Source organism: Callospermophilus lateralis, chromosome 3, assembly GCF_048772815.1.
Source record: "Callospermophilus lateralis isolate mCalLat2 chromosome 3, mCalLat2.hap1, whole genome shotgun sequence".
Classification (NCBI taxonomy): domain Eukaryota; kingdom Metazoa; phylum Chordata; class Mammalia; order Rodentia; family Sciuridae; genus Callospermophilus; species Callospermophilus lateralis.
In genome coordinates, this window is record NC_135307.1 from 108,179,517 (window position 1) to 108,201,851 (window position 22,335).

Genomic DNA, 22,335 nt, shown 5'->3' on the forward strand with positions numbered 1-22,335 from the left:
TTTATTTTTATTTATTTTTTATGTGGTGCTGAGAGCCAACCCAGTGTCTCACATGTGCTAGGAAAGCACTCTACCACTGAGTTAAAACCCCAGCCGCAATAATACTTTCAATAGTGATATTTGAAATAGAAACTATGCTTTAATCATTCACATAAAACTATCACACTGAAGTAAGCATGAAGTAGAGGAATTTCTACTAATATCAAGTAAAGAAATTAGTTCTGAACAATTCACATTCTATAGGTGTAGCCTATTTAGAGTTGGTAGCATTTGCTTAGTCAAAGTATTTTTCTGGAAGCCAATAACACTTTAGAAATTAGAGCTTGTAGGTTAAAAAAAAAAAGACTTAAAAATAACCTTAATTTTTCAAAAATCACCAAAGGTCACAGGTTATCACAATCATATGGACAGCTCTCTCAAATTAATGAGAACAATGGAAAAATAACAGGGTTATGTTATTTCAGAAAGTATCTCAATGCACTAAAATATAGCTTGCAAATTATCAAGCTTTTCTCCTTTCCCTTAGAATACATAAAGAAATGAAAAGAATGAATGAACTACCAAAAAAGCCAAAATCTCACACCAGGTATATTTGAAGCAAGGAAAAACATCTGAAGGCTGATCAATGGGCAAGGGCATGGTATCAAAAATCCCCAGTTAACTTAACTGCCCTGCCAGGAACCAAATAGCAAGGAACTTTTTAGTTAACTGTTTACTTACCTATCTGGTGAGCAAGGGACATATGGTCTAATAGAAAGAGTAAACCAGACCCCCCCCCAAAAAAAAATTACATAGGTCAGGGTTTCCACTAAGTTATGTGGAAGGAACAAGTAAAGAAACTTGAACTTACCTGCACTGCCGAGCTGCTTATAAAACCTGTACTCTAAATGAAGCTGTGGAGCACGTGATTTTATTGGTTCCTGAAACCCAAGGAAAAAAATTGTGATCAGATTTAGACAAATGGAATTTTTCTATTCCTAGATTTTTGGAGTAAACAAGGGCTGAGATCACTTAATGATTTAGAGATGATATTCACATATGATATATGCCTTTTCTTATCACAATTTGTCTTTGGAAGTACAGCTAAAAGATGATGAGCAAGATTACATACAACCCCTTCCATGGATAGTCAAATAAAATTAGATTATCCATGAACCATCATTCAGGGACAGCTCTCTCAACATAATATACTTTTCTGAAATGTATTTTCCCAGGAAACCAGATAACAATTTTTTTTAAAAAAAATAACAGCACCTATTTCCTAATAGTTTTATTATGAATTTTGGGTGGAATATTTATTATTATTAGAAAAATAATACATGCTTCAAAAAATTTAAATACACAAAAACCAAGAACAAAGTAAAAGTAATTAAAGATAGCCACTATTAACATTTTGGTAAATATTTTTTCAAGTATTTCTTTATCCACGTATTTATACATACTGCAGACTCACAAATAGGATTTTACATAAAGAAAATCACAGTATATCTGCTCTTCAGTAACATTCTTTCTAACTGGACAATGTGATGATGATGACATCTTTCCATTACAGTAAGTAAAGGTGTATAATATTTTTCATGGTTCAAGTATTCCCATGTGTGTATGTGTGTATATACACTAAATTTGGCATTCAATACTATGAACAATGTTGTTAGAAACATTCTTACATAAATTTCATTTCACATTTGTGAGAATTAAAGACAATAATTTAAATATGTAATTTTAAATAATGTAATATTCTCGTTTCTAAAAACGAGAGTATTGGAAATAACCCAGAGCTGGGTGCAATGGCACATACCTATAACATAGCAACTCGGGAGGCTGAAGCAGGAGGATCTCAAGTTTGAGATTAACCTCAGCAACTTAGTAAGACCCTGTCTCAAAATAGAAAATAAAAAAGGGTTGGGGATATAGCTCACTTGGTAGAGTGCTTGCCTTGCATGAGTAAGTCCCTGGGTTTAATCCCCAGCACCACAAAAATAAATAAATAAATAAATAAATAAATAAATAAATAAATAAATAAGGGCTGGGGATGTGGTTCAGTGGTAAAGCACCTCTGGGTTCGATCCCCATACAAAAACAAAGAAGAAAAACCCCAGAGATAAAGCAAGCAAACAACCACGTTTTGCTCTATACCAAATATAAAGAACTGTATAGTTAATTATTCTGACTAATAGTACATCAGGCAAATTTCTAATAATGCATAATGCAACCAAACATCCTATAAGATAGGGTTTCCCTGTCCCTTTTGTATTCTGGCAAAAATCACCAAGAACATGATCTCTCTTTTAAAAACTCAACATCAACACACCTGTTAGGATAGCTATTATAAAAAAACAGAAAATAAAATATTGTCAAATGTTGTGGAGAAATTGGAATCTTTAAGATTGTTAGTGAGAATGTAAAATGGTGTAGCTGCTCTAGAAAATGGTATGATGATTCTTCAAAAATTAAACACAGAATTACTATGATGCAGCAGGGTGCAGTGGCGCACACCTGTAATCCCAGAGGCTCGGGAGGCTGAGGGAGGAGGATCACAAGTTCAAAGCCAGCCTCAACAATGGTGAGGCACTAAGCAACTCAATGAGACCCTGTCTCTAATAAAATATAAAACTGGGCTGAGTATGTGGCTCAGTGGTTGAGTGCCCCTGAGTTCACTCCCTAGTACCCCCCCCCACCAAAAAAAATAGAAATACTATGATTCAGCAGTTCTATTTCTGGGTATATATACTCCAAAGAATTGAAAGTAGGAACTCAAATAGATATCTACACACCCATATTTTTAACAGCATTATTCACAATATCTAAGTTGTGAGCAACCCAAGAGTCCATCAACAGATGCATGGATAAAATGTGATATATATATACACGTGCTACATGTAACAACATGGATGAGTGTTGCAGAAACTGTGCTAAATTAAATAAGCCAGTTGCAAAGGACACACATAGTATGATTGCACTTATATGAAATATTGATTATAGGAAGTATCAAATTTATAGGAAGCAGAACAGTGATGATGAGGATTAGGAATAGGAGGGACTATGGAGTAGTGTTTATTGGGCATAAAGGCGCAGGTGGGGAAGAAAGTTCTGGAGACAGATGGTGGTGATGGTTGTACAACAATGCAAACATGCTTAATGCTACAGAACTGTACACTTAAATATGGTTAAAATGGTAAATTCTGGATATCATCCCTTAATACTTTCAAAATATTGTTGCCCATTTGATGGATTGCCTTCTTACAGTTAACAGTGTACCTGGATGTACAGAAGTTTTCAATATTGTTAAAGTTTTAAATTCAGTTTGTTAATTTATCTATTTTTTCTTTCATTGCCTATAATTTTGGTGTTGTACCTAAGAAGTCAATGTCAAATCCAATGTCACAGCGCATTTTCCTTATGTTTTCCACCGAGTTTTATAATTTTAGATCTTACATTTAGATCTTGTTTCCAGTCAGTTAATTTTTGTATATGATGTAAAGTAAGAATCCAACTTTACTGCATGTGGATATCAAGTTTTACCAGCACTTTTTGTTGAAAAGACTGTTTCCCCTTTGATGGGTTATTTGTGCTATTTGTCCACACTCCAAGGAAGTAGATTCCACAGCCTTTCTGGATAATTTGTATTGGTGTTCAACAAGTTTCATGGTTTGGAAGGCCTTGGTATTTAATTCAAATTTCATTACTGAAACATACCTATTTCTCTCACATCCTGGATAATAAGATAAAAAAGTTCCTGGATAACCTGTGGATACTATAATAGCTATCTTCAAATAACAAAACTACTGAATCATTTCCTAATCTTTCTTTCTTCAAGCAAAGTAATTTCAATTTCTTTAATCTTTCCTAATTGGTCCTATTTTTTAACTCTTTATAATCTTTGAAGGCTCTTTTATGAAACTGCTTGAATTTTCTGCATTTTTTAAAAACACAGAATCCATCAATCACAGAATTCAAAAGTTTTCTTGAAGTCATAAAGTTTATCCTCCTATTTTTAGAAAGTTTTATCTAAATCACTGTAGGCAGGTTGGAAAAGAACATATATTCTTTGTTGAGTGTAAAATCAACAATCAGTGGAGGTAGACTTCAAGTTTCTCAACATTCTCATAGTCAAAAGAAAAGTATGTAAGGCTAATAATAAGGTATTAAGTTTCTTATTCATTTATCTCTTCAGATAAAGAGAGATCACTGGTGAGAGTTTCTTCATTTGGTTGCAGATGTTCATCTATATCACCATCAAAACAGACAGTTACAGAATCTGTCCACTGGCAAAATTCACTAATGATAAACTTATAAAGAACCAAACAAAAAGGGTGAATGAAGGTAAGTCAATGTGGAACTAGAGGTTGATAAAATACCAGGAAAAAGACAGTTCTGTCTGTCTCTTTAGATGATGACAAACATCTAAAGAGATTTATATCTAAATTAGATTTAAATCTTAACACCACAGATTTTTTTCTTAAACCTAATATTCTCAAACTTCATACTGGAAACCTTAATAGGAAATATTCAACCTGAGCTTGGGTAACTCAAGTAAATAAAAGAAGCAAAACTCTTTAGAGTTTCAAGACTGAAAGTGGGTAGCCACCCCACATGTATTTAGACTTTAGGGGATTTTTATCACAGTCTGAGGAACTGACACCCTTCAACCAACCTCTTTATCACATGGCTGTAGCCTATTCAGCTAAGTGGGGCTTCCAGGAGTCTTGCAAACACTCAGTCCATAGCTTAGAGAAGATCACAAGATTAGCAACATGTAGAGAATTTTATTTTATCCTTTTACCCTAGAAATCTGAGTAATGGGTAAAGGAGGGATTCATTACATTATTTTGTTTACTTTGTACATTTGTGTATTTTTAAAAGTCTTAAGGATTGAAGAAACAAGAGCCCACAATGAAGATCCAAACAAAGTAGAACCGAAACAGCAGCAGCAGGGCTTCCTTACATTTCTGTGCCAGATGTTGATTACATTTCCATAGACAGCTGGCCATTTGCCAGAATCACAGCTATTCTGGAACACACATGCCTGCCTGAAATTTTAAACTAAGAGCAGATGGCTACCTTGTAGGAGTGTGATGCTTAAGGCAATATTTCCTGTTACAATGAAAGAAGCTCAATTACTATCCTCATATCTCCCTTGGAGAATAAGCTCAACAGCAAGAGAGGAGGCCCACAGACAAGACTGTTAAGCTCTAAAGTGTCTTAATTTAAGAGTATTTGAAAGAGAAATGCCGTACTGAGATACACCTTACTAGATGAAATAAATTTTATTTTTAGTTGAGGTTTTCCTTTGTATTATTTATTTATTTATTTTTGATTGTGGGGATTGAAATCAGGGCCTCACACAGGCTAAGCATGCACTCTACCACTGAGCTATACCCTCAACACTTATTTTTAGCTTTAATTATTTTGCATGCAAAACATAATAAAATAGTAATGAAAGGGAAGTGAAATGTAATGGTCAATTATGTCAATAACATGCTATATAAGTTCATCTATATTGATCGAGTAGTATGATCCTAGTAGAAATCCAGATAGAAAGAACTATTCCTAACAAAAAGCCTCAAAAGAAGTTTTGATAAATAAAGGGATAATAACAAGTATACAAAGAAATAAAACAAAATTTTAAAGTGTTTCAAGGACTTCTTCCTGTCAGTAGTCTCAAATAATCAAAGATTATTCCCAAGATTATTCTGAATAAAACTGAAAAGGCAAATGAGATGTACTAGGGAACACTTACAGAACAAATTCCTGTAATAAAAAACCATGAATAAATCTTTTAATATTCAATTGGAGAGGATACCTGACCTGCTTGCTACATGCATCACCACTCTTTCTGCTCACATCTCCCCAAGAAGAATTCTGAATACCAAACAAAATGCAAAATACTGGGGCCCTCATAAATTGGCCTAATCGAAGTTCTGCTCCCTGTCCATCCCTTTGTAGAGAACAATCTCCTGTCATAAAATAATCCTGATTCCTCCAAAAACTGACAGGCTGAATCAAAGAAGAGACCACACACAGCAGGTATGAATGTAATAACTGCAATTCATTAGAAAAGAACAGCATTAAATTATTACAAGATAGTTCCTCCAACCTTTAAATCTCTGACTTGCAACCAATAAAGCCCAAATGTACAGGTAAAACAGGGAAACTTCCTAGTATTTTTACTAGGAGGATGAACATTTACACAGTTTCATAGAAACTAGTCATACAAATTATTCCATATGACGAAAAATGCTTTGGAGTCAACCCTGTTTCCAATTTGGCCACAAGGTATATTGTTTATGCTTGACAGCTTTTTAAAAAGACATTATTCGATGGTCGGATTTGGTTTTCTTATACTAAGTATATTAATGAACACTTCACACTAAAAAATGAATCGATCCTGCTCAAGAAAAAAAAGCAAAATTTCAAATGACTTTATCATTTTAAGACACCACTGTGAAATGTACAGAGTCCACAGAATTACTAGCTCTTCAGCTTTTTTTTTTTTTTCCTCTTTCTGTACTGGGTATTAAACCCAGGAGCACACTATTACTAAGCTACATCTCCAGCTATTTCTAAGTTTGACAGGGTCTAAATAAGTAGCTGAGGATGCTTTCAAACTTGTAATTCTCAGGCCTCAACCTTCTGAGGAGCTAGGATGACAAGAATGTGTCACCATGCCTAGCTCTTCCAGCAATTTTTTTCAACTAATTTTGATTCATCATTGCTAGCACCACAGTTAGCAGCATCTAACATACAGTGTTATATAGTATACAGTGATTCATCACTGTAACACTATAATTGAAGAAAGATAACTATGTGGGATCATAAAAAAACCCAGGTCTAGTATTTTAATGAATGCTTACAACTATTTCCTGTAAAAAGATATTAGCAGTGATAGTACAATGACTACAAACATTCTACTCACCAGTTTGATTGCTACATATTCATTGGTGTAGAGATTTTTACCTAAGGGAAAAGCAGAATGTATATGTTTAGTGACATTTCTTCTGGGAAATGCAAAGCAAAAATCTTAGCTCACAGGGTCATGAGAAAAGTCACATTCTCAATGCTGTTCACATACATGAAACATGATTTATAACTGAAAAACTAAACAGAGATAATGAGATCCAGCAAGAATAGAACAAGATCAGCTTAAGAATCTGATATTTTAAACTGCACACGAGTTATTTTTAAGAAAAAGAGAAAACCAACTAATCTCCCCCTCTTTTCTCTCCCTCTCCCTCCTCATCCATCTCTCTCATTTCCCAACTATTCCCATGAGGCAAATCAAGAAGAAATGCCAGAATTTCAAAGATAAAAATTTAAACACTTGGCACAATAAACCAAACCCTCATTCTTTTTTAAAAAATATTTTTATTAGTCATTGTTGGACCTTTATTTGGATCTTTATGTGGTGCTGAGAATCGAACCCAGGGCCTCATACATGCTAGGCAAGCTCTCTACCGCTGGGCCACAGCCAGAGCCCCCAAACCCTCATTCTTTAAACTGACTAGCAAAAAGGAATTTTTTTGTTTATTTTTTCTCGTGGCATTTAGTGGCAACTTCACATACAATAAAGAATAGTGTAAAATAAAATCAATTTTCCCAACCTCTCCTCCTTTGGGAACTCATCTATTTTCTGTAAGAAGATGGTTTTCAAAGCTGTTCTGACTGTTCACCAGAACTCTAGCTTTATATGTTTAACTATATGCATGAAACATATCTTCACCTAACAACACTTAAATATCTTGAAGTTCTTCCTGAAATAACAATTTTTCCTTTCAACTTCACTACTTTCAAAAGAACAATCAATATTCTCCTAGACATCTATACTAAGAACTTGAAGTGATCGGATAAAAGAAACAACTGTGGCTTAGCCCATATTACAAGCTGAATACTTCTCACAACCCCCAACTGCCTTTTTATCCTTGAAGCCTTAACTTTCATTCTTCCCGAGTACTTAGTACATACCATAAAGTTAAGCCATTGCATTGATTTCCTATTGCTTCACATATATATGCATATATGTGTATATATATATACACACACACATTATTTTGTGTGTATTCATATATCATTTATGAAATATATATATATGTATTTTTTAACTGGTCCTGGGGATTGAACCCAGGGTCACTTTATCAGTAAACTACATCCAGCCTATTTTATTTTTTGAGACAGGTCCTCATTTAGTTGCTGAGGCTGGCCTAAAATTTGTGATCCTCCTTTCTCAGCCTCACAAATTGCTGGGATTACAGGTATGCACCACTGTGCCTGACCTACTTCTTATATTTTTACCCTTCCTTATCCAGCTACAGTATAAACATCTTGAGGGTAGGGATTTTATGTAACAATTGTCTCAATATTCTATAGTGCTTAAGACCACGTTCTGTACATCACATTCAAAGCCTCGATTAAGTAATTCGTATGCATAGTATGCCTATGTTTTAAATAATATACACAATAATTGTTACTTTTGATAAGCATAGTAGAATAGATATGCACAGAAAAGGATATAGAAAGATGTACATTAAGGTATTAAACTGATTTGTTCTGCAGCATTTTTATGATAAAGAAAACCATAACACTTCATTTTGGGAACAAAAAGCTGCTTGTAATACTCATTTGCATTTACCAATCTCTAGACAACAGAAACCCCTTTATAATATATCATTATACTTTTAATGCAGCTATCAGGTTGCTGAGTACCTCTATGTGCTGAAGAATACACAAACTTAGGAATAATCTGCCTGCAAATAACATAACAAAGGGGACCCACAAATTTCTAAACACCTAAAAATCAATGTAAGATGAACAACTTCATTTTTAAAGGAGGCACAAGTAGAAAACAGGCATTTTCCCTCTCTGTACACTAATTACAGGAAGCTTCTAAGAGTTACTTTGTATTTCTGATTCATGTTCCCATCAAACACAATTTTTAAAATATATTTTATGAAATTGTGAAAATCACAGTAATAACTAAGATAGGAAGATAAAAGGCAGTAAAAGTCAAAATGTTAGGCAGATTAAAAGTTCAATTTAGCCCAGGATTTCTTCCATACCACATATGACACTGCACAAAGATTTTTCAGGAAAGTTCTTCCTGGCTCTGTATAACCACTATTACTGTGACTTAAAATCAATTTTACCACAGAGCTGAATCATAATAACTTAACATTGCTAAAAGGAAAAAGGTCGGGTTTTACAAGTTTAAATTATAAACATGTTCCGCCATCTTTATGAATTGCTGACATTCTCCCCTCCCTAGCCTAGTTTCAACAATAAGAATTACTGGAGAATAGAGTTGTATGGGCACAAAATTGATCCTTTACTCATTCAGAGTACAGCATCCCTGTAAGTGTTAAAAATTCTTAATATTTGAGGTATATATGCTTTAAATTGATTTTCAATTCAACACACACAACATCATTTAAGGTGAACTGATGGGAGGAATAAACCTGGATTCTAATCTGTGAACAGGAAGAAGAGGCAATTACTAATTATAGAGGTTTGGAGAGCCAAAGAAGTCTCAGGAAGGAAATTCTTTCCTTTCTCCACCCTCCCCCACAACTACTTCAAGAATGAGTAGGATTTTAACAGTTGAAGAATGAGAAATGGTATCTCAAGGAGAGAAAAGTGCACATACAAAAATGAGAATGGAGATGGTATCTGCTGAGAGTGGTGGATGGTCTGGGATGATGGACCAAAAGTTGCATCATAAGGATGAGTAAGGGGGAAAGGGGCAAAATGGTGGTCAGAGCAGAGGAGAATGGAAAAATAAGGCTGAGGTCACACTTGGGAGAGCCCTCAATGCTATTTTAAAGTTTAAAATGAAAGGTTTTAGGGGGGTAGGGTGGTGACATACTCAGATCTATGATTGTTCATAACTACTTATGAGGTAGTATTTAAAAATTAACTAGAAAAATAAGTGACAAGAGGAAGGGCAAGCATATGACTGATCTAATACCCAAGATATGCTGACACCAGGCATCTAAGATGAGCAACACTCAGTTCTCACCCTTCAGAGATAGACTATACTCTAGTTATTCACACAGAGTCTTTACAACGGTGGCTCAAAAATTTGTCAAATAAATCAAATAATAAGTATCAAAACAGAAATATGAAAAAGTCAACAGAAGAACTTGGATAAGGGAGGATAACACATGTAGGTGTAGGCAGCACTTCAAGTGATCCCTGAAGGATGAACAAACAAGAGAGAATAAAAGGCATTTTCTATTAAAAAAACAAAAAACAAAAAAAAACAATTTGAACCATGACATGGAGACACAATAGAACATGCAGAACTTCATATATAGCGAGAGGATCCATATAATCAGAGTACACACTTGTGGGAAGAAATGGTGAACAGGAAAGACCACCAGGGACCAGCTGTGAATAACACAGAAGGCCGCTGCTGCTTTCTTTCCTCCTTACTGTGTCTTGAACCCAGGGACACCCTACACTGTGCTATATCCCAGGCCCATTTATTTATCTGTTTATTTATTTGTACTGGGGATTGAACCCACCAGGGGTATTTAACCACTGAAACACATTCCAGGACCTTTTTATTTTGAGACAGGATCATGCTCAGTTGCTAAGGGCCTTGCTGAGTTGCTGAGAATGGCCTCAAACTTTTGATCCTCCTGCTGGTACTACAGAGGTCTGCCACCAGGCCTGGCCTCAGCCCTTTCTAAAAATTTTTTATTTTGAGACAGGGACTCTCCAGTTGCCCTGGTCTTGAACTTGCAATCCTCTTGCCTCAGTCTCCCGAGTTGCTAGGATGACAGGTATGTGCTACTATGCTCGGCGAGTATAAGCTTCTTACTGAGGTATGCACAAACGAGTACATGGAGGTATTCCAGGGCATTTGTGTAATAAACTATAGGACAAATAAGACACATTATTCTTAAATCCTTATTTTTACTTGTACACTTGGGGAAAGTCTTTTATACATCAAAACAAACATTATAAAAATTATACACAGATCTCTTTTGAAGAAAAAATAATACCAGAGTTAAAAAAAAAAAAAATCCAGGCACTTATGGATCTGTGTTCCGTATAAAGTATCTGGGGTAACTGCCATTCCATGTGTCACTGTTCTCTTATTTCCTCTGTTCAGTAGGGCAGTCACTTTTTCACAGTGCATTTAATTTTCAACTATGCTTTCTGTTTTTAGCTCCTTCTGTACCCAATTTTTCTGAAGTTCCTAGTGTCTCCAATTCCTGAGCCTATTTGGTATATTTAATAGTACACAGCTTTCTGTGGAATGCTAAGTCAGTTACCACTTACCTACCAGCTTTCCAGCTTCCAAAAAAATTTTTTTTTTTTTGAATTTTAATATTTTTATTTTTTAGTTCTTGGCAGACACAACATCTTTGTTCGTATGTGGTGCTGAGGATCGAACCCGGGCCGCACGCATGCCAGGCGAGCGCGCTACCGCTTGAGCCACATCCCCAGCCCCCCAAAATTTTGTTAACATTTCTTAGGCTGTTTTTATGTTGTTCTTTTCCCATTTTTTTTTTTTTTTTTGGTTCATTGTGATTTAATGCTTTTTATTTTTTTTAATTTTTTGTACTGGGGATTGAATCCAGGGGGTGCTTTACCACTGAGCTACATCCCCAGTCCTTCTTTTTATTTTGAGACAAAGCCTCCCTAAAATGCTGAGGCTGGTCTTGAATTTGTAATCCTCTTGCCTGAGCTTCCTAAAGTCAGTGGGATTACATGCATGCACTACAATGCCTGACTATGCTTTTTTTAAAAATCCCTTTTCTAAATACATTTTTCAAAGTTTTACAACACCAAGACAGTACTCAGTTCCATACACTTTCACATGTATTACAACTAGTTACATGAACATTTTTATTTCCCCTAGGCAGTGCATTTCCTGAGGAAAAGAATGTTTTTCTCATCTTTTTATCCCTAGCAACAAACATAATATGACTATAGTAAGTAACAGACATTTACTGAAATAAACAAAATTGACCTGATATAAAAAAGAGCAATAAAAAGGAAGGGTAGGTTAAAATCAGATTTGAGATAATCCTAAATCCAAATATACAAGTTTTGACATCATTCTTCAGCTTACTGTGAAATCACCAATCTGGGTCAAGAGAAAAAGTAAATGATGAGAATTATATTTTAAATTATTAAGCTGGCCCCACTGCATAAAATAAAAGAGAAGGGAATAATTAGAAAGATGATGAATAGAATATTTTTATAGCAGAACATTTAATAAATAACAGCTATTTCACAGAATGGTTCTAAGGAGTACATGATAAAGAATCCAGGGAAGTATTCTGTAAACTGCAAAGTGCTAGATAAACCTAATTTTTATTACTTCTACTGTTATTCCAGGTATGAGGTAATAATTTCTGGAAGAGACTATATTTAACAGGAATTATATGGAAGGCATTTTGAAAAAGAAACTCACAACCTTCAGATTATATATAAATGTGAGGGATAAGGAAAATAGAAGGGCCAAAAATGATGTTCTTAATTTAAAAGCCAGAAGAATAAGCAATGATCATTCTACTCTACCATGATATTTTCCTACAAGTTCTCACTAAACTGAAAAGTGATAGAACAATTATGAAATACCTCCTAGCTTCAATTTTCCTATCTATATAATAGAAAGTAATACAATTTTTTTTTTTTTTTTACAGTGCTAGGGCTCAAATCCACATACTAGGCAAATACTCTGCCACTGAGCTATACCTCCAACCCAAAAGAAGACAAAATGTAAGGAGGCAATCCACGTAACACCAAACATGGAGGCTCATAAATCACAAAATCATGGGTTACATGTGTTTGCTTACTTTCTCTGAAGATCATTAAGAACTGAATACACATCATCCTCTTATTATCCTAAATTCCTGAGAAGTACTAGAGGTGACTCAAGAAGAATTCTCAGCTAAGCATTGTTCAAGTGAATTATTTTATCGGGGGACAAATGCATCATTAAAACTGAACAAGTCAGGCCAAGTGGAGCACAACAGTAATCCCAGCTACTGGGGAGGTTGAGTCAGCAACTCAACCAGACCCCATCTTAAAATAAAAACTAAAAAGGGATGAGGTTGTGGGATGTAGCTCAGTGATACAGTGCCCCTGGGTTCCATCCCCAGAACAACAACAACAACAAAAAAACAAGTAACCACAATTATTCAAATTGCTATATTCCATGATACATATAGTACTCTAAAAGTTTTGCTCTGGAAGAATTTAATTATAAAGATGGAAGGTTAAAGTTCTACCTATTTAAAATGAGTAACTGCTTCAGCTAAAAAAAAATCAAAATGTATCAATAACTGTGAGAAAGGCAAGCAGTTTAATGGACAAGAAAATAACATCGATGAGCTGGCATAATCCCAAGCACTCAAAGCTTTTAGAATCTGTTGCACAAAATCCACAATACTTCCCAAACTCACTTCCTGCTATGGGTTCTTTTATTGTTAATGGAAAAGAAACTACATTACATAGTAGTTTGGGAGCTTTAAATATAAACTCAGCCCTTTTGAAGCAGCAGCCTTGGATGTGATAATGCCCATAAAACCATCTCAATGAAGACTTCCTGTTTCAGTAAGTCACCTACAGAACAACATTTACCGTAAGCTTCATCAGACACAGCATTATTTCAAAGAACCAGCAGATCTCAGTTCTCAGAGCCATACTGATAAAGGAACATACAGCCTTGGGTTCCCAGTTTAGTTAGATCTCCAGCTGTCACATTTTCTTGCCCTAAAGTGAAAGTAGTACATGTATAAATTACTACTTAGAACTTGGGTAGGGGGAATCTAGCCAAATGAACTGCGGCAATTAGCAGTTAAAACGAGTAACCACATCTACATACCTCAGATTAGTTACTAGGTCTACTTAGGGCAAAGAGGATAGGTTGGCCCATTGCCTCTTCCACCCTGGGAGCATCTCTTTAAGGGTACAGTACAATTAAGGATAAGAAAATAACACAAAGGCTATGAGCGGTGGTGCAAGCTTGTAATCTCAGTGACTCAGGAAGCTGAGGCAGGAGGCCTACAAGCTTGAGACCAGTCTCAGCAACTTAGCAAGACCCTGTCTCAAAATAAAAAATAAAAGAAATAGAAAGGACTGAGGGTGTTAGCTCAGTGACAAAATGCCCCTGGGTTCAATCTCCACTATCCACCCTCACCCAAAAATAACACATGGCATTACAATATTTAAATAAAAAAAAAAAAAAAAAGGAAAAGAAAAAAGTAAACCAGAAGAGTTTTTCATTTTCACTTTTTAAAATATTTTTTTAAATTGTAGATGGACACAATACCTTTATTTTATTCATTTATTTTTTATGTGGTGCTAAGGACCAAACCCAAAGCCTCACACATGCTAGGCAAGCACACCAACCATTGAGCTACAACCAAGGCCCATTTTTATTATCTTAATACTATTAATATACAGAAATACTATACAGAAACATTTCCCAAATAACAGCAAGGAAAATATTCCTTCCTTTGCCAAGATATTAAGGAATTACCTATCAACTAGTTTACCATAGCACTAGTGACGGCACAGAGCATATTTACTATTAACAAATTAATATTTTTAAACTGCAGATTATTTTCTATTAAAGGGATATGAGGTAAATATGTATACTTGAATATTTATTTTAAAGAACATTTCAACCAACATATTCTTTGAAGGAAAAAAAAGCACAATAAAGATGTATGAGAGTCTATCACACTTAAAGGAAAGGATTATTTCAGAAAATTTTTGTATACACACACACATTTTGTTGTATACTGGATCACAATATAATATTTATTCTTTAGTGTGACTCATGGTCAAAATTAAATGCCATCAATAAAAAACAGAAGAGCAGTTTCAATCATTTAGAGGTGAAAAGATTAGGACAGTGATTATACTATCTTCTGTGACTTTCTTAAAGTATTACACATGATATTCTGATCAATTTGTTAGTTAACCAAAAAAAAAAAAAAAAAAAAGGCTGTTTCTAAGTGCTAAAAATCTGGAGTGAGGATGGGTGGAATGAGTAAAGAGAGGCAGGTGCCAAAGAAAACAAAGGAGGTGGGTGTCATCTATGAATAGGGTTAAAGGAGGAGATTTTTTTTTTTTTTAGTTGTATTTGGACACAATACTTTTATTTTATTTATTTATTTTTATGTGGTGCTGAGGATTGAACCCAGGGTCAGGCGTCGGTCTACCCCTGAGCCATAATCCCAGCCCACTGTGGACCACTTTTTAAAGGCATATTATTTACAAAGCAACTGTGTAACAATTTTACATTATAGCAGTGGGAGAAAAACTCAATGACCCCAGAAGGCATGGTACTCTACAGTAGAAAAATACAAAATGTTTATATTTCTTAAAACTATTATTGTTCAAAATTTCAAAGATATATGATCCATTCCCATACATTAACTCAACCACATTTAACGAATCAATTATTTTCAAACAAATTCCAGGTGTTATATCACAGTATACCAGATTCAGAAATGGATTCTATGAAGCAGCACCACCTTAAAGAAAAAAAAATCACCATCTCTATTCAAGAATTACCTTTGTTAGAATAGCTTAAAATTTTGCAGGCTGTGGGTAAAGCACTTGCCTAGCATGTTCATGGCCCTTAGTTTGATCCCCTGCACCACCAAAACAATCAATCAAACAAAGACCACATGGGAAAAAAACAAAAGGCAAATCTCTGTTTTTTTAGTTATTGTAATAAATTGAAAGTCAGGTGGTCCATTTTTAAAATAAGGTATTTAGCTTTAAATATAAAAATACTGGGGATATAAAAAGAAAATCGGGCTAGGGTTGTGGCTCAGAGGTAGAGCAGTTGCCTAGCATGCATGAGGCACTGGGTTCCATCCTCAGCATCACATAAAAATAAAGATATTGTGTCCACCTATAACTAAAAAATAAACGTTTAAAAAAAGAAAACAGCCAAAGGGGAAACAGAACAAATGGGTGATTACTAGCACTTAACAGCTGAATGTGACAGATCCCTTGATGAACAGGTTATTCCACAAACAGGAGGTGAGGAGAAAGGAACAGCCTGACCAAAGTTAAACTACATATGTGCACTCACCCCAAGAAGGCTTTCCCATCACAAGAGAACAAACGGAGGTGGGGGCAACTAAAGGTACATTTTTTAAAAAAATAATCCCATAGGAGAAAGTTCAGGAAGACTGAATACCCTCTATTGTACTTAACCAAAGAGGAACTGGAGGAGGGACCCGGCACACTAGGAAATAAAATGCTGATTGTAATTGCTCTGGCTGATCCTGCTCCCCCAGACACCAGATCTCGCAAGACTTTCATTAAAAGTCTCCCTTTTTCTGTACCTTTCATCTCAGTTGGGTTTGAATAGGTGAACATATTTCCCACAGTCATTTAAGTGATTATTTACACAGAAAAGAGATATAAGAATGCAAAATGATGATTTATAATGTATAAGTAAGGATTAACCATAAATCATATAACTTTATCTCTAGATTATTTGAAACTAATTCCTCAAATGTGATACCACTTAAAATTTTTCCACTATAATTCTAAATGTGGCTTCACAGGAGAAAAATCATTTCAGCCCAAACAAAGTGATTATACTACTTCTTAAAAAGCCCAATGTAATAATGTATGGAGTTACATAATTACATTAGGAAATTTACATATCTTTTTTCTTTTTGGTGATGCTAGAGATCAAATCCAGGTCTTTGCACATGATAGGCAAATGGTCTACATTGACTGTGTCCCAAGTCCTGGCATATCAATTTTGATTTAAGTACAAATCCTAACAGATATGTCCTTTTTTTCCTAACAGATTTTGAAATATAATTCATAACACAAAACACATACATTTAAAGTGTACCATTCAATTAATTTTAGTATATTCATAGAATTGTACAGTCATAATTACTACTAATTTTAGAACATTTCCATCACTTCAAAAAGAAACCCATACTCTTTGGTTATTACCTACCCACCAGTCGTTCTCTCTCTCCTCCTTAGGCTATAATAGCCCTAAGTGACCTGTATCTACAGATCTGCCCACTCTGGACATTTCATAGAAATGGAATTACATAATATATGATCTTTTTTGAATGTCTTCTTTCACTTAACATATTGTTTTCAAGGTTCATTGATGTTGTAAAAGCATGTCTCTTCATTCTTTTTTATAGCTAAATAAAAAAGAATATTTTATTTCTATTTCAATGACTTGGTTATGGTTTGTGTTCCCTCAAAAGTTCATAAGCTGGAGGTCTGGTCCCCAGGGTGGCACTACTGGGAAGCTGTAGAACCTTTACAGGGTGAACCCTTGTGGGAAGTCCTCAGGTCACTATAGGCATGTTCCTGAAAGGCAGTTCTCAGGAGACTCTTTGAGTTCTCACTAGAGAGTTATTATAGAAGGGGCAAGCCTGAAACCTCCTATTCTCTCTCTGCTTTTGTATCATGAGGTAATATAGCCATGGGATGGCTCTTGCCAAGTCTGTGCTATGCTATTTGGACTTTCAGCCTCTAAAACTGAGCTAAATAAAGCACTTTTTCTTTATATGTTGCCTATGTCAGGTATATTATTATAATAGATATTCAGGTAAGAATTGCCAAACTGTTTTTTTAAAGTGGCTTTAGCATTGGACACTGCCAACAGCAGTATGATGATAAGTCTGATTTCCATCCATCCTCCCCAGCAAACTCTGATTTCCTGATTCTATATGAAGTGGTAATTGTGGTTTTGATTTGTATTTCTTCAATGAATAATAATGTTCAATATCCTTTCATATGCTTATTGACTACCTTTTCCTTGTCTAAAAAGGATGTCTACTGTCTAGAGAAATGTCTATCAGATCCTTTGCCCATGTATTTAACTGGGTTGTCTTTTTGTTGACTTATAAGAAGAGTTCTTTATATATTCTAAAAAGTACCTTACTAGACATGATTTGAGGTATGAGTTTTTGTTTCACTTTTATTATTTTATCTTGAGACATGGTCTTACTAAGTTGCTGCAGGTCTTGCTAAATTGCTGAAACTGGCCTCAAAACTTTTGATCTTCCTGCCTGCCGCAGTCTTTTGAGTTGCTGATTAGAGGCATGTACCACTGTGCTCCAGCCTTGTTTGATTACTTTGAATTTTTTATATTTTTAAATGTAAAAAAAAAAAACAGAACATTCATTGGGTGGCTAATCATTGAAATTCTTAAGACTAGCTAGGTGTTGCAATAGCTGCCCTCTTGGGTTTAAGTTGTTGTTTCTTCACCTAATCCATTCCTAAATCTGTGGTATGCAATTTTTAGGTACTTCATTTGACCAGTCAAGGTGATAATTTTGTCTTTTAGTCTTGGCATTCTCTCATGCTTGGCAGGCAGCAACAATTGCCACATATCAACTTCTGAAGGTATTAGGCCTTAGAGCCACAATAGTAGCACAATGTGTGTGCCTTAACACGATGCTTTCCAAAGGACAACATTCCCTATCTTGTCTTGCGAAGACTAAAGAGAAATGATGTTTCTTTGTTTTTAAATTTTATTAGTACATTATAGTTATACATAATATTGGGGTTCATTTTGACATAGTTATACAAACATGGAATATAATTTGCTCCAATTCAGTCCCCCAAACTCACTCCTTCCTCCTCTTCTCCTCCCTCTCCTTGTTCCCTTTCCTCTATTCTACTGATCTTTTTCTTTTTAAAAAAATTGATTTCATTATTTTTTTTAAATACACAACAGTGAAATGCATTACTGATCTTTTTATATTTTTTTAATTAGTGCATTATAAATATACAAAAAAATGCAATTCACTTTCTTGCTCAGGATTGATTGCTTTGGCTACTCTGAGTCTCTTATTCTTCTAAATGAATTTGGAACTGTTTTTGCTAGTTCTATGAAGAATATCATTGGTATTTTTATGGGGATTGCACTGAATTGATATAATGCTTTTGGAAGTATGGCTTTTTTTTTTTTTTTTTTGGAACAGGGGATTGAACTCAGGGGTGCTTAACAACAAAGCCACATCCCCAGCCCTTTCTTTTTTTTTTTTTAAGAGAGAGAGAGAGAGAGAGAATTTTTTTTAATATTTATTTTTTAGTTTTCAGCAGACACAACATCTTTATTTGTATGTGGTGCTGAGGATCGAACCCCGGCTGCACGCATGCCAGGAGAACGCGCTACCACTTGAGTCACATCCCCAGCCCCCAAAGCCCTTTCTTGTATTTTATTTAGGAACATGGTCTCACTGAGTAGTTAGGGCCTCCTTAAGTTGCTGAGGCTGGCTTTGAACTCGTGATCCTCCTGCCTCAGCTTCCCAAGTTGCTGGGATAACAGTCATGTACCACCACTGCATCCCGCTGACCACTTTGATACTATTGTCCCTATCCAAGGACATGGGAGGTCTTTCCATCTTCCAAGATCTTCTTCAATTTCTCTCTACGGTATTCTATAGTATTCATTATAAAAGTCTTTCACCTCCTTGGTTAGATTTATTCTCAAGTTTTTTTTTTTTTTGTTTTGTTTTTTTTTAGGTTATTTTGAATGGGATAGTTTCTCTGATTTAAGTATGTTGATACTGTATCCTGCTTCATGACTAAATTTGTTTATTACCTCTAGAATTCTTCTGGTAGAATTTTCCGTGTCTTCTAAATACAGGATCTTGTTATCATCAAACAGATAATTTGACTTCATCTTTCTATTTGTATCTCTCTAATTTCTTTCTCTTGCCTGATTGCTCTGGCTAGAGTTCCAAGGACTGTGTTGAATAGGGATGGTGAGAGTAGAAATCCTTATCATATTTCTGTTTATAGAGGAAATGCCCTCAGTTTTTCTCCATTGAGTATGATGTCGTCTTTGGGTTTGTCGTATACAGTATTCATAATGTTGAGGTAAGTTCCTTCTATTCATAGTTTCTCTTGTGTTCTAAAAATAAAGGGGTGGGCTGGGGTTGTGGCTCAGTGGCAGAGCGCTTGCCTCGAACATGTGAGGCACTGGGTTTGATCCTCAGCACCACATAAAAAAAAAAAAAAAGAATAGACAAAGATATTGTATCCATGAATAACTAAAAAAAAATTTAAAAATGAAGGGGTGCTAGATTTTGTCAAGTGCTGTTTCTGCATCTATTGAAATAATCATGTGATTCTTCTCCTTAACTCTATTTATGTGAATTATGTGTATTGATCTGTTTGTTGAACCAACCTTCCATCCCTGTGATGAAAACCACTTGATCTGATGCACTATCTTTTTAAAGTGTTTTTGAATGCAGTTTGTCAATGTTTTATTAAGGATTTTTGCATCTATGTTCATCAGGGATATTGATCTGAAATTTTCTTTCTTTGATGTGTCTGCTTTTGGTATCAGGGTGATAATGGCTTCAAAGAATCAATTTGAAGTGTTCCCTTCTTTTCTATTTCATGGAATAATTTGAGGAGGATTGACATTAGTTCTTCTATAAAGGTCTGGTAGAATTCAGCTGAGAATCCATCTGATCCTAAGTTTTTCATCATTGGAAAACTTTAATAGTTGTTTCAATTTCATTGCTTGACATTGGTCTAAGTTTTCTACATCCTCATGGTTCAATTTAGGTAGGTCTTATTTCTCCAGGAATTGTCACTATCTTCAAGATATACTAGCTTATTCTCTCTCTCTCTTTTTTTTTTTTTTTTGGTGGTGGTGCTGGGGATTGAACCCAGGGCCTTGTACATGCAACGCGCTGGGGATTGAACCCAGGGCCTTGTACATGCAAGGCAAGCACTCTACCAACTGAGCTATATCCCCAACCCATATCACCTTCTTTTTTTTTTTTTTAATCTCTAGTTTTGTTGATCTGAGTCTTTTCTTTCTTTTGGTTAGTTTGGCTAGGGATTTATTAATCTGAATCTTTTCAAGGAACCGACTCTGTTTTGTTGATTCTTTGTATTTTTTATTCTCAATTTCATTAATTTCAGCTATGATCTTAATTATTTCCTGTCTTCTACTTATTTTGGTATCAGTCCCCATCCCCAGGATCTGGAGATAGAACATTAAATTATTTGGTATCTTTTTTTTAAAACACATGAACACAGTGCTGTAAACATTACTTAGAATTGTCTTCCTACTGTTCCAGAGATTTTTTTTAATACTTTATTTTTTAGTTGTAGTTGAACACAATGCCTTTATTTTATTTATTGTTTTATGTGGTGCTGAGGATCAAACCCAGGGCCTTCCTTACACATACTAGGCAAACGCTCTACCGCTGAGCCACAACCCCAGCCCTCCCAGAGATATTTGATATGCTGTATCTCTATTTCTAAGAATGTTTTTTATTTCTCTGATTTCTTCTATAATTCACTCCCCATCCAAAAGTGTTTTCTTCAATCTCCAGGTTTAGAATGGTTTCTGATTTTTATCTTGTCAATGAATATTGATTTCATTTCATTATGACCTTATAGAATGCAAGGAATTATCTCTATATTTTTTAGCATTTGTTAAGGTTTGCTTTGTGCCCTAAAATATTACTATTTTAGAGAAAATTCCATGTGCTTCTAAGAAGAAAGTGAATTACATTGTTAATAAATGAAATAACATATAGATTTCCGTTAGGTTTTTTTTTTTTTAAGTTCAGAAGAGCCTTTACTTACTTTATGTCTACATGAGTTACATAATGGTGAGAGAGGTTTGGTGAAATCACCCAGTGTTGCTGTATCGTGATCTATTTTACTTATGCACATGGAAGCACCGTTGTTTGGAATATAAATATTTACAAGCATTATATCTTGTTGGATGATTCCCTGAACCAGTTTGAAGTGACCTGTGTCTCCTCATTAATTTTGGCTTTGCTTTCAGTTTCAATTTTCATGGTATACCTTTTTCCATTCTTTCATCTTCAGTCTGTGGGTGTCTTTGTCTGTAAGGTGAATCTCTTGTAAAAAACATTTGGTTGAGTAGTGTGTTTTAATCCAATCTGTCAATCTATATCTTTTTTTTGGTGGGGGGGGGTGTTGCTGGGGATTGCACTCAGGGCCTTGTGTATGTGAAGCAAGTACTCTACCAACTGAGTTATATCCCAAGCCCCTTCAATCTATATCTATTGATTGAAGAGTTTAGACCATTTACAGTCAATGTTATTATGGAGGGGTGATTTTTATTTCCTGCCATTTTGATTTCATTTCTAATGCTTAATGATTATGAATTCTTTTAGTTTCTGCTTCTCATGAGAGGTTTTTATTTCATCTTAAATTCAGAAGGAAGTTTTGCCATAATCTTGGTTGACATCTATTTTCTTTTAGAGCTTGGTATATATCATTTTAAGTCCTGGCTTTTAGGCTCTGGATTGAAAACAATCAGTTGAAATCCACACTGGATTACCTCAAAATATGACCTGCTATTTTTCT

General features: G+C 34.9%; 1 protein-coding gene across 4 annotated transcripts in view; it reads right to left on the bottom strand.

Moving 5' to 3' along the window:
- The window catches only part of Csnk1g1 (casein kinase 1 gamma 1), a 158,987-nt gene that overhangs the window by 70,419 nt on the left and 66,233 nt on the right, over positions 1 to 22,335 (bottom strand). For 3 of the 4 annotated variants that reach the window (XM_076850930.1, XM_076850932.1, XM_076850929.1), the window contains 2 exons: positions 6,917 to 6,957; positions 851 to 920 (listed from right to left, as the gene is read on the bottom strand). In XM_076850930.1, coding sequence (XP_076707045.1) covers positions 851 to 920; positions 6,917 to 6,957 — 111 coding nt within the window. The remainder of the gene's footprint in view (positions 1 to 850; positions 921 to 6,916; positions 6,958 to 22,335) is intronic. The other variant, XM_076850933.1, reaches the window with a different exon arrangement.